Source organism: Capsicum annuum, chromosome 12 (assembly GCF_002878395.1).
Source record: "Capsicum annuum cultivar UCD-10X-F1 chromosome 12, UCD10Xv1.1, whole genome shotgun sequence".
In the NCBI taxonomy this organism is placed as follows: Eukaryota; Viridiplantae; Streptophyta; class Magnoliopsida; order Solanales; family Solanaceae; genus Capsicum; species Capsicum annuum.
Genome location: NC_061122.1, coordinates 142,878,315 through 142,891,117, shown reverse-complemented (window position 1 = coordinate 142,891,117; position 12,803 = coordinate 142,878,315). Strand labels below are relative to the sequence as shown.

General features: G+C 25.7%; 1 protein-coding gene across 1 annotated transcript; it reads right to left on the bottom strand.

Annotated features, from left to right (window-relative positions):
• Positions 1 to 8,479: 8,479 nt before the first annotated feature.
• LOC107849874 (monothiol glutaredoxin-S6) lies at positions 8,480 to 9,180 on the bottom strand. The gene has a single exon (XM_016694410.2). It carries the CDS (start codon positions 9,045 to 9,047, stop codon positions 8,739 to 8,741), a length of 309 nt encoding a protein of 102 aa, XP_016549896.1. The 5' UTR covers positions 9,048 to 9,180; the 3' UTR covers positions 8,480 to 8,738.
• Between the last annotated feature and the right edge of the window lie 3,623 nt (positions 9,181 to 12,803).

Genomic DNA, 12,803 nt, shown 5'->3' with positions numbered 1-12,803 from the left:
GAGATGTTAATCGTGCCTTTAAATAATGGTTCTTGGAGTTCTTGAACTAGGAACTTAGAATCTTGAATAAATTTGCAGAATTAATGGTGAACTTTGGAGGTTCTTGAAGTTGGATGTAGGAGCTTAGGGTTTTCTTTTTGAGGGAATTTGATGAAATATAACATATAATACTTCTAATAGGCTTTAATATAGGGTTTGGACGGATTTTGGGTGAGGAGAAATGACCAAAACGCCCCTAAAAATCAAATAATTCTCGAATCTATCCTTTGGTGGACTGTTTTGATAGTCTGGAGTAGATCAACCATAACATTTTACTCCGATATCCAAATTGGATGAAACTAATTTCATTAGAAAGAGGACTCTCATATCTTTCCGTTGATATATAGTATCTCACCCAGATCATTGTGTACGAGGAGTTATGATTATTTGAAGTTGACCGAAAAATTTACTTTTGATAGGCTGAAGTAGATCGACCATAACTTCTTGCTTCGATAGACAAATTGGATGAAACCAATTTCATTGGAAAGAGGACTTGCAGAGCTTTCCGTTGATATATAGTAGATTACCTAAATCATTATGTACAAGGAGTTATGATCGTTTAAAGTTGGAGCAAAAATACGCCAGGCCTCAGTACTTTTTCCTGCACGTTTTACTGTTCACTACTATTCACGGTTCGATCAGAATGTTCATAACTCGTCGCTCGGGTGTCCGTTTTGGATGATCCATATATAGTTGGAAATCTTATTCGATACTCTATGCAATGGTGGGTCATAATCTAAGACATTCCGCACGAAAAATTTATAATTCAACCTAGAAGATAGAACACAACACGTTTACGCACAAAATTTCAACGAAAATTTTTTTGGGGTATTACACTATGTAGTATTCTTCTTTTCATCTACTAAATATGTTTTTTATTGTTGGTATTTTAAATATTTTTTCTACACTTAGATTTAATTCTTTTCCTTTTATTTTGTCAAATATATTATTATCAAATATTATTTTCTGATCTGTTCTTTCATCATTTAAATATTATTCTTTTGTTATTATTTTTATATCTTCTTCAGTCATTTGATTCATCTGATTTACTATCTGTTTCATTCTCTGAAATTTCATATATATTATCTTCACTTTCCAATTCGTAATCTATATAATCTATTTGTATATATTCTGCATTTTCTATCTTTATTTCTGATATTTATTTCTTTTTTGGGTCTTTAGGCATTTTACAATCTCTAGCTAAATGTCCTAGTTTTTCACAATTATAACAAGTACATTCTTTTATAGATTTCTTTTTCCTATATGGTCTTTTATATTTAAATTTTTTTACATAATATCTTTTTCTTGGTTTCTTATTCTTATATTTTCACTTTTAATACTTCTTATATTTCTTGTCTTTTTCTTTTCTTATAATATTTTTTTTCACATCCAAATTGAGGTGTTATTTTATCCTTGCAACATGCTAAATTCCTTATTAATGTTTTTTCCATTTTTGTTTCTTCTATATATTTTTCACATAGATTTCTATACCATTGTTGTAGAAATTTTATTCTTGCTCCTAGGGTATCTACTATTTTGCTTCATCCCAATTCTTTATTATTTTTGAACTAAATGGTTCAGGTAATTTAATAAAATATAATCTTCTTACTTCTTTTCTTTCTTCGGTATTGTATGCTCTCTTATAGTAGTATTCTTTAAATGCACATGTATATTCATCTATCTAACACATATTACATATTGCTAGTTTTAACATTAAATTCCTATTTGTATCTTTTTCTTTGTTTTGTTCTTTTTCTTCTTCTTCCGTTTCCATACTGCTAAATTCATTTCTTATAGCTATTTCATATTTTTTCAAGATTTCTATTGGTGTTAGTTTAATTACTGTTGTTCCTTCTATTTTTTTATCATCCCTTAATACCTTTTTACTATCTTCAGTTAAATTTAAAAACCATAATTTTGTTGTTCCTCTTAGTGTTCTTTCTATATATTCTGGTGTATCTATTGCATTTATACCATTGTCTAATAATTCTTTTGTTATATATCCTATCCATAATTGTATCATTTTATCTACATCTATTACAGAGTCTAAGTCTAAGAAATTATAATTTTTATTAATTATTTGTTTTGGTGTCCATTTGTTATATTCATCCTTTAGGTTATATTTTTAAACTTATCTTTATAATAATATGTAGGTTTTCTTATTTCTGATGTACTAGGCATTATTTTTTCATCGTCCTTTTTATCAAGAGTGTTTATTTTTGTATTTTTTAAGTTTTCTTTATTAATTACTTCTTATTTTTCATTTATATCTAGTTTTTCTATATTTGTTAAGATTTCTGTATATGTTTCACTATCTTCCGAATCATAATTATCTGTTTCTTCAGCATCTATTGTATTTATTTCTATTTCATTAGTTTCTAGTTCTTTATTTTCTAATTTTTCTTTAAATTGATTTATCTCAATTAATAATTTTTGTTCTTTATCTTTTTCTTCTTTTTCTTTCTGTCTTTTTTTCATACAGATCTTTTAGCATTTGTAGTTCTTTTTCTAATTCAGAAATCCTATTATTTTTTATTTCTTCTATTTTTCGTATTTCATTTGTAGTTTGTTGTTTTATTTTTTCTATTTCCTTTTTTCTATCTATTTCTTCATTTTCTTTTGTTATTCTTACCATAACTGTTAATTTATCTTCTAATTTTAATTCTTCTTTTTTCTAACATTAAATATAAATGTTCACCTATTTTCTTATATCTTCTTCTTAAATTAGAAAATACTATTATTATTTTTAATCCTTCGTGATTTTTATATATTTTTTCATCTATTATAAATTTTTCTTTGTTCATTTTATCTACTTGATAGTATATAGATCATGTTGATATATGTATTCTAGATTATCTATTTATGATTCTAAATATGATATTTCTTCTTTTTGTGCTTTTATTGATTTTTGACGTACTCCAACAATTATGTCATATTATAGTCTTTCGTTCCTTATTTTTAATTCTCTTCGTTTCTCAGATAATGTTTGTTTTAGTTCTTTATATTTTTGGGATTGGTCTATATTATTCATTGGTATTTATAATATTAGTGAATTTCTAAATTTAGTTCTATCATAATATGCATTTCTTAAATAAATACATACCACTTCTCATTTTTTAAATAACCTAGCTCTGATACCAATAATTGTAGGGGGTGCGGATAGTGCGGATAACTTATGTTTGTTGAAATGCTATGTCATAGAATTCCTTAGTTATTTGTTTTAACCTTATTAATTCTTCTATATTATTGGTATCAGAGCTATGTTATTAATAAGGCTAAAACAAATAACTAAAGAATGCTATGACATAGCATTTCAACAAACATAAGTTATCCGCACTATCCGCACCCCCTACAATTATTGGTATGGCTGAAAAAGTTATAAAGACTCATGTGCCACGAAAGTAGAGTTCAACTGATATGATATTTTTGGTAGATTTGTGGTGTTGTTAATATTGTCTCAAATAATTATTATTTGTGAATTTTGATGATGTTCTTGATATCATTTTAGCTCGATTATTTAGTTGAAACTATGTTTTGTTATCTCTGTTTTGTTAGATAGCTTTAGGTGTCAAACTATTATTTGTTAGGTACCAAACAAAATAAGGTCAAACTTTTGGTCGTAGTTCTCATTTTTTATGTAAATATTGATTATGTTGGAATGAAGTTCTCATTTTGTTTCAGTGTGGTTGTCTCTTTACTTTCAATTATAATTAAATATGTATGAATAACAAATTTTGAATGCTCTCAACTAGCCATTAATATCACAATATATTGATACAAAATAGGTTGCATGAGCCTAATACAAAGTGATACAAAGCATGTTGCATAAGTATTCTCTTACAAATTAAGCAAAATTATATCTTGTTAAAGCCATTACTATTTCGACCAAAAAAAAGGCAACAACCAAACTAAAGTTGTAAAGTAGAACAAGAGAGCAACTAAAACAATTTCAGTTGTACAAAACTATATTTGTCATCCTTCACATTCTTGGTAGTGCTTAAAAATAGAAAAAAGTACCATGAGAATCACGACAATGAGCTTTCAATTACAACATTCTCTATTCTTCTCCTTCTTCTTCTTCACCCTTGATCCCCTTACTTTTATAAAATGTCAATGCTTCTTCCAACTTCTTGATTCTCTTAGCCAATTTCGAAGTAACCGACTTAGAACGTAAGTTTATTTCTTCTGAAAATCTAAAGAATTTCTATGGTTTCTCCTAAGACAGAGCACAAACAAATCAATTAATAGAAAAAAGAAAAAAATAAGAGACTATATATAGAACATACACGATAACGTGGATAGAACCAAAATCTTGATTGTCCTCTGACCATGACGTTTGCATTGAAAGTAAGTCTCCATGTTTACATCGTATTGTCAAACACAACATGGGGATCATTCTCATTATTACAAATACGATTCAAGATTGCATTTGACATTGCTTGAATTTTTTTCCAAAACCTAATTAGAAAATATAATTTGATTTCAAAAATTTAATCAAATTAAGACAAAATAACGACTAAAAAGTACGAAGAAATTAAAACATACATAGAAAATGCTTAATTTTTTTTAGCTGATTCAATTGAAAATAATTTGAGAAGAGAGCCACTTTTTTCAAAGTTCCAACGACTCTTTCAATGGAGATTTTGGAAAATTGATTCTATTAAAAAGAAGAGAAGATAGGTGTTTAAAATAATTAATAAAAAAAAGTATGCATGCCGTTTTTTAACTTGTGGTACAATAAATTTTTCAACCTCACGCTCGTCCTTTGGGTAAATGCAAACATAGACTAAAAATCAGTCAAAATAATCTATTTACATTGGTCTATACTAGTTTTGTGGGGAAGTAGGTTACCCGTAAAGTTAAAATATTTTTTATAAATTTGATATAAATTCAATGATTACTTTATGTCTTTTTCTCAAAAATAGTTAGTGTCAACTTATTGATAAGGTATACCTAGCTTGACTTTCATCCCAATGGAAGTGTTATCCAGTAAAAAAAAAATTTAGAGGTTTGTAAAGCAATAAAACAAATATTGTAAGTACAAAAGTTGACAATCTGACGTTACATAAAGAGGTCAACGTAATAAGAAATGAAAGAACAGATTTAGAAGTTCTTAGTCCAATCGAGATAAGTTAATTTCTTATTACAATTTAGCGAAATGCACTTACATGGTAAAGGTAAACTATTTATTGAATCTATAATTTATAATCTATAATTTATAATCTATAATCTATATTTATAATCAATATCTATATCTGTAATCTATAATTTATATCTATAATCTATATCTATTTATAATATATTAAAAGTGTGAAGCTCCTTAGAAAAGTTATTCGAACTTTTTACCCTTCATTAAAATACTCTGCAATAGACAAAATCATCTTTTTACCTTTTTCAATAATTAATTAACTATTTTTATAATATTTAGAATTAAAGATTGTAGAATATATGGTAAGAGAAATTATATGCAATAGAATTAATAATTAAGAAATTCTAAGTTATATGATAATTTGAAATCAGTTAAAATATCCTTTATTTAGTTCTTTGATTTTGGACATTGCATGATTATTATTGAAAATAAATAAGAAAGAATAAACAAAAGAAGAAATTAAGGACAAAGAGATAAGAGAAAGATATTTTTTTTTCTATTATGGTATGAATTGCAATTAAAAATTTTCCTTATATTTAATGAATAATCAAGTTTTAATTTTTAATATCAGTTTTTCTAATATATAGCTGAAGATACAAATAAGTAAATGTTTCTTATCCAAGCATTACAATTTTATTTTCTTGTATAATCAGAAAATTTACATGGCATGAACACTACATATTTTTAGTGAAATTCTCCAAACTATAATTTGTTCTTGCGCATTTTATAATTTCATATTAATCATGTATTGGGTATTGGCGATAGGAAGGAAAAAATATTAGATAGGAAATATTTTTTGAAGCAAATAAAATGATAGTAAGTGGATACTTATTTTTTTCTGAAAAGTGCTTTTTTAAAAAATAAAGTATTTGACCAAGCTTTGTAAGAAAATAAATGCTTGGGGAGTATAAAAAATAATTTTTCATCCGCTAAAAATGTAGTTTCTCTTTAAAAAGCACTTATTTGAAAAGCATTTCTAATCAAAATACATTTGAAAATACTTTTTAAAAGCTTGATCAAACACTAATTGTTGTTCAAAAATGTCAAATACAAACTGTTTCTCATCAAAAGTACTTTTTTTTTTTAAAAAAAAATCACCACAGATTAAAAAGGATGATACTTTCTTCTATTTTTTTCTTTTTCAATTTAATATAAATAATAATTGATATTGTAGTATTAATAAAGAATGGAGAATAACTTTATTCACTAAAAGATAGAACAAATTAGCTCAATACGTTTAGCCGACAAGGAAGGAACTTGTGGGATACACAAGATTATATGATACCTCATAAAATAAAAAAAACTTTTATTACCAATTATGTATCTCACGTTCCTTTTTAATACACCTTTAATCCTAAAGATTTTAATTATTTTCTTAAAATAATTTATACTTATTAATATTATAACATACTCATAACAGTTTATTTATTTTTATAAAAAATATTCATGATTAATGTTATATACACGTGCAAAGCACACACATTGACTAGTATATATATATATATACACACACACACACTAGATACTTTACCCGTGCCAGTACGGGCCCAACAAATGTTATTTGCGTTCTTTCAACTTTTGTAGCACAAATAGCATTTGGAGTGTCAATCAAATTTTTATTAATATAAAATTTTTAATAATTTAAGTTGTTAATCATTGTGATTTATAGTATCTTTTACGTAATTATCAAACAATTTATGTTACTCGCTTTGTTCCAATTTTAGAATTTAGAGAGCCAATCAAATTTTTACTAATATATTTTAAGTTATTAATCATTGTGATTTATAGTATCTTTTAATGTAATTTCAAATAATTTATGTTACTTGCTTTATCGCAACTTATATGACACTATTAGAATTTCAAAAGTCAATCATATTTTTTACTATAAATTTTTAAAATATTATAAGATGTTAATAATTATGACTTATAATTATTAATTTTTTTTGCATAATTTTTAAATATATATATATATATACATATAATATTTTACCAAAATAAAATAAATAAATTAAATAAACAAAGTACTAAATTTTCAAAACTTGAAAACATCATTTGGATCAACAAATTACTAAATCAAAACATTAAAACATGCAAACTATAAAATTCCAAAACTATCCTTGGATTTATGTGACACAAATATAATTTAGATAATCAATCAAAATTTTAATATATTTTTAGATATTTTAAATTGTTAGCTATTATAATTTATAATATTTTTTAAGTAATTTTTAAATAATATATGTTACTCTCCTTGTTCAAATTTTTATGGCATTGGTAGTCAATTATATTCTTAAAATAATTTAAATTTTTAATTATTATGATTTATAATACATTTTCTTCTATTTCAATTTAAGTTGCACTAAAATAATTTCGAGATTCAACAAAATTTTATGATTGAGGCGATGAAGCAGATATGTCCTAAATGACTTATAATACCTAATTAGAAGTGATATAACAAAATTCCTATAAAAAATATTTGTGAAAAATATAATTGAGTCCCATATAAGATGTCATTTATTAATTTAAAACATCAAGAATTAATTTATCATTTTATGTAAATTTTATTTTTATTAAATATTATTAATTTTTTAACACCTAAATGACTTATAATAATTAATTAGGAGTGATATAGTAAAATTACGGTTGAAGCAGTTGAAACAAACATGTCATAAATGTCTATTTTATTTTTTATTATATATTATTAATTTTTTTATATGTAAATGACTTACAATAATTAATTAGGGGTAATTAATATAGTAAAATCATGGAGCAAAAAACTTGTGAAAAAAAATTTAAATGAGTCTCATATAAGATGTCCTATTAATTTAAAACATCAAAATTAGTTTATCATTTATGTCTATTTTATTATTTATTAAATATAATTAGTTTTTTAATGCCTAGATGATTTATAATAATTAATTAGAGATGATATAATAAAATTTAAATGAGTCTCATATAAAAAACTACGATTGAAACAACTGAAATAGACATCTCATAAATGTCTATTTTAATTTTTATTAAATATTATTAATTTTTTATATGTAAATAACTTAAAATAATTAATTAGGGATAATATAGTAAAATTATGGAGCAACTAAAGCAGGTGAAAAAGTAGATATGTCGACGAACAACTGCCTGCGTCTTCACACTTATTAATAGTAATAATATATATAGAAATAGATAGATAGATAAATTCTACCAAAAAAGATAAATAAATAGATAGAGGGAGGGAGGGAGGGAGGGGGTGGGGGAGGTATCACATCTTTTTAAGGAAAAAACATAAGACCAATATGGAAAAACAGAAAATGGGCTGGATAACAAGAAGAAAATTAAATAACACCATGTGAACATCTTTTGGAATTCTTGCATGTAAAAAAAAGAGTACACTAGTGCAATGCTAGTGCAATGTTGCTCGAATTTTTCAATAGTATCGAAGTACTATATGTCAGATTGGATCCTTAAAACTTTATTGACTTTTCAAAGGATCCAACGATAGTGCGATTATATTTTTGGAGATTCCGAGCAACATAACATCAATCATAGTTCTAGGCTATATCCAAATAGCATTAGCCTTGATGAGCAATTCCTTCAACTTGCCTTTAACATTGAGACTCATCACTTCATCAGAACCACCAACAAACTCCTTCCCAATAAATATAGCTGGAGTACTGGGATTGCAACCCATTTCAATCAAAGCTTTCTCCAACTTCTTGCCTTTCTCAATTTCATCAAGATTATACACCGTTGGATTTGCTCCGAAATTACGAATTAAGGTTTCGATACTGTGAGACATGCAACAATTGCTCTTGCCGAATATCACCACCGGGCTTTCTGCTCCTAATCTATTCACTACATCCATCCTTTTTAGTTGATCAAATGCAACTACAGTTTTCTTAGAACTTGTGTAAATAACAATATAATTTAAGGCTTTGGTAAAATCAAGACCTCAACTTGCATGAAGTTATATAGGAGTATTAGTCTTGATAAACAGGACAATAAAAGTAAGGATATCTACAATATTATTCCCGATTTTGAGATTACAGAGGCATGCCTTGTTTTGTCGTCTTACCTGATCAATAAGAAAAAGGGGATTTGTTTATCTTTTAAATATTCCAGAAAGATTTGCTGCTTTAAATGTACCAAATAATTGTGGATTATTCGAGCATAAGATTTGTGCAGTACTATATTTGAAATTGCTATCAACAGTTATTAAATGTGTGACCACGTGTGAATATTATTTTTGACAGTGAGTTTTGATCTCATGAACTTTGCTTGATTTGATATCAGTATGAACACTTTATTTAAAAACTTGAGTTATTAAAAAAAATATTTTATTTATTTAAGTATATTCTCAAAAAGTTATTTGTTATAAGTTAGTTATATATCATCTTAATTTAATGAGTTAAAAAATTGCATAATGCCAATGCACAAAAGTAAGTATAAATTTTAGAAAATGGTTCCATATTGTGAATTTTCTTTTTTGCGAGCTCAACCCCAATACTATAAAAAGGAAAAAAGAGTGCTTCACCATAGATTAAGGGTATGTTTGGTACGAAGGAAATTGATTTCATAGAATTTTTTTTTTAAAAATAAATAAATAATTTTCTTATTATTTTTTGACATTTGATCAGTAAATAAAATAATATTGTCCTCAGAGTACTAATGATATGTAATTTAGAAAAAAGATTATGGATCAACGATGTTGGTGGTGGTCAAGGGGATAGGGTTTGGGAGGGTTGAAGATAGAAAGGAGATGCTCAACATGGAGTACTTACAGAGTTTACACACATATATATATATATATATATATATATATATACTACTAATAATAAAGCGCAATAAGTAGGCACGGGGTCGGCATGCCTGCTTCAATCATAATTTTACTATATTATTCCTAATTAATTATTATAATTCATTGAGCATTAAAAAATTATTAATATTTAATAAAAAGGATAAAATAGAAATAAAATGATAAACTAACTCTTGATGTTTTGTGTTGCCTTCTTCAGTTGCTTGAATCGTAATTTTATTATATCACCTCTAATTAATTATTTTAAGTTGTTTAAGTATTAAAAAGTAATAATATTTAATAACAAAGATAAATTAGACATAAAATGATAAATTAAATCTTGATGTTTTAAATTAACTTGGTGTCTTATATGAGACTCATTTAAAATTTTTTCACAAGTATTTTTTTATAGTAATTTTGCTATATCACTTCTAATTAGTTGTTATAAGTCATTTAAGACATGTCTGCTTCACTGTTTCAATCGTGATTTTATTATATCACCCCTAATTAATTTTAGTGGTTATCTAAGCATTAAAAAATTAATAATATTTCATAAAAAAAAAGTAAAATAGACACAAATGATCTGTCAACATAAAATATTTGGTTGACTACCGAAATTATATTAGTGCCACATAAATTACTATGGGACAGAGTAAGACATAAAGTAATATATATTATTTAAAAATGAGATGACACGTAAATTAGGACAGAAAGAGTATTAATATCTTATTGAAAAATTATGCTAAAAGTATTATATATAACATAATTAACAACTTAAAAAATATAAAAGATATAAAATATTTGATTGACTCTCGAAATTATATCAGTGTCACTTAAATTGGAATAGAAGAAAAAGTATTATAAATCACAATAATTAAAAACTTAAATTTTTGTTATAATTAATTATCTAAATTATATTTGTGTCACATAAATTGACACAAAAAATATACAGTAATATTTATTGACACAGGCCCTTTGATATCTAGTATGCATGCATGTAAGTATGTATATATGTGTATATATATATATATATATATTCAAAATATTTTGGCGATTCTATGAGTAAATCGGGTCTCTCTTTCTTTTTTCTATATTCCATTTCGACAGAATTGGTATTTTTTAGTTTCTGTTATCTGTTTGCTGCTTCCCAGCTAGTTTAGTTTAGACATCTTAATGTTGAAGAAGATATTATATTCCAATTCTATTGTTCTCTAAAAGTCAGAAGGACAAACTTGAAAATAATGCAAAGGATTTGTATAAAATTTATTCTTTTTTGGCTTTTCAATGTTGTTCCTCTTGCTTCTTCCCTTGTCTCTTCCTTCACAACGTTAGCTTCTCACCACATATTAATATTCGATTTGAAATGTACATTTGGGATGTGTTTGGTATATGCTGGAGATTTTTTTAAAAAAAAGAAAATAAGTGGGGTTCTTTCATAGTATACTTTCCTAAGCACTTTGTATTATTAGACTTCATCACTCATTATTTTCTTCTTTTTATTTTCAACTTTCGCTTCTACTATTGTGTCACTAGTAATCTCATCATATCAAGATGCTTCAATTAATCTTTTCTCAAATAATTTTCTCTTCTTTTTGTTATTTCTAATGTCACATTCTTTCAAAGAAGATTTTATCATCATATGTAACTCTCATTAGTCATTTGTTCACTCAACCATCCTTCTTCTTCATCAGATCTAACAATTATAATCAGTCTATGTTATAGTGCTCAATGAAGCAAGCTAGGTGCAAAAACTATGAATTCAATAGAAGAGTCAATACTTTATTTTACTCTAATAACATGCAGGATAAGTTTTAGACCAAGATGTAAAATATAAAATATATGCAAATTCTCATCACACATAGAACAAATATCAATCAAGATGGATCAATTTAGCAACAACTTTTGAGCTGCTGCTACGGAAATAATTCATATTTCATATTAAATTATTCAATAAATTTTCATAAATATTATGAATTTGGTATAACCGTAATTTATTGAATATATTTAAACAAATATATTACATACATCATATATAAAGGTCAATACATAAGATGTCCAACAAAATATGTACTTTCAAGTTCACATCATTCCCAAAGTATGTTTATGTTTACAAAAGAAACAAGGTATCATCTCCTATATCACTAAATTATATTTCAATAGTGACTTAAAGAAAAATCTTCATCCAACAGCTTGTGTGTTCTTGTATCAGATCACCAATGGCATTGATTTTTCCTATAAAAGAAAAACATAATTACACTTATAAGAAATCAGAAAAATACACTAGTAGAGATTGAATAAGAACTATAGAGAACTGTATCTTTAGACTTTACCTGATTAAAAAATTTAATCATGGAGCTATCATTAGTCTGAATCAATTTTTTCTATCAAGAGTGATGACTCTGTTTTCATTTAAACCAAGTATAGAATTGAATCTCAAGAGTACATTAAATTTTTCAACTACATTTGAATTGAATTAAAATCAAGTAGTGTTTATTTAGCATACAAAGCAACTAATGAATATGTGATTGAAAATGTAGACCTGTATAGAGAGTATAAGAGCCTCTGGATACGTAGAGAGCTTAGTGAGGAACCTCTAAAAACACACATACATAATGGAACTCCATTTTATATACTCACTGTTGTGATTCTTATCTATTTTAAAAGTTATGCAATATAATTGCTTTTGTAGATTGTTGACCGAGTCAATTATCCTTCTAGAATGTAAATATCCACAATTTCAAAAGAAGTTCAAGATATATATGTCTAACTGAAGAACAAACCAAGTATCACTATCAAATCATTTATGATCATAAATAATAAATATCA

Coding starts and splice junctions, on each gene's coding strand:
- LOC107849874 (XM_016694410.2), bottom strand. CDS start 9,047: ATGGATGTAGTGAATAGATTAGGAGCAGAAAGCCCGGTGGTGATATTC.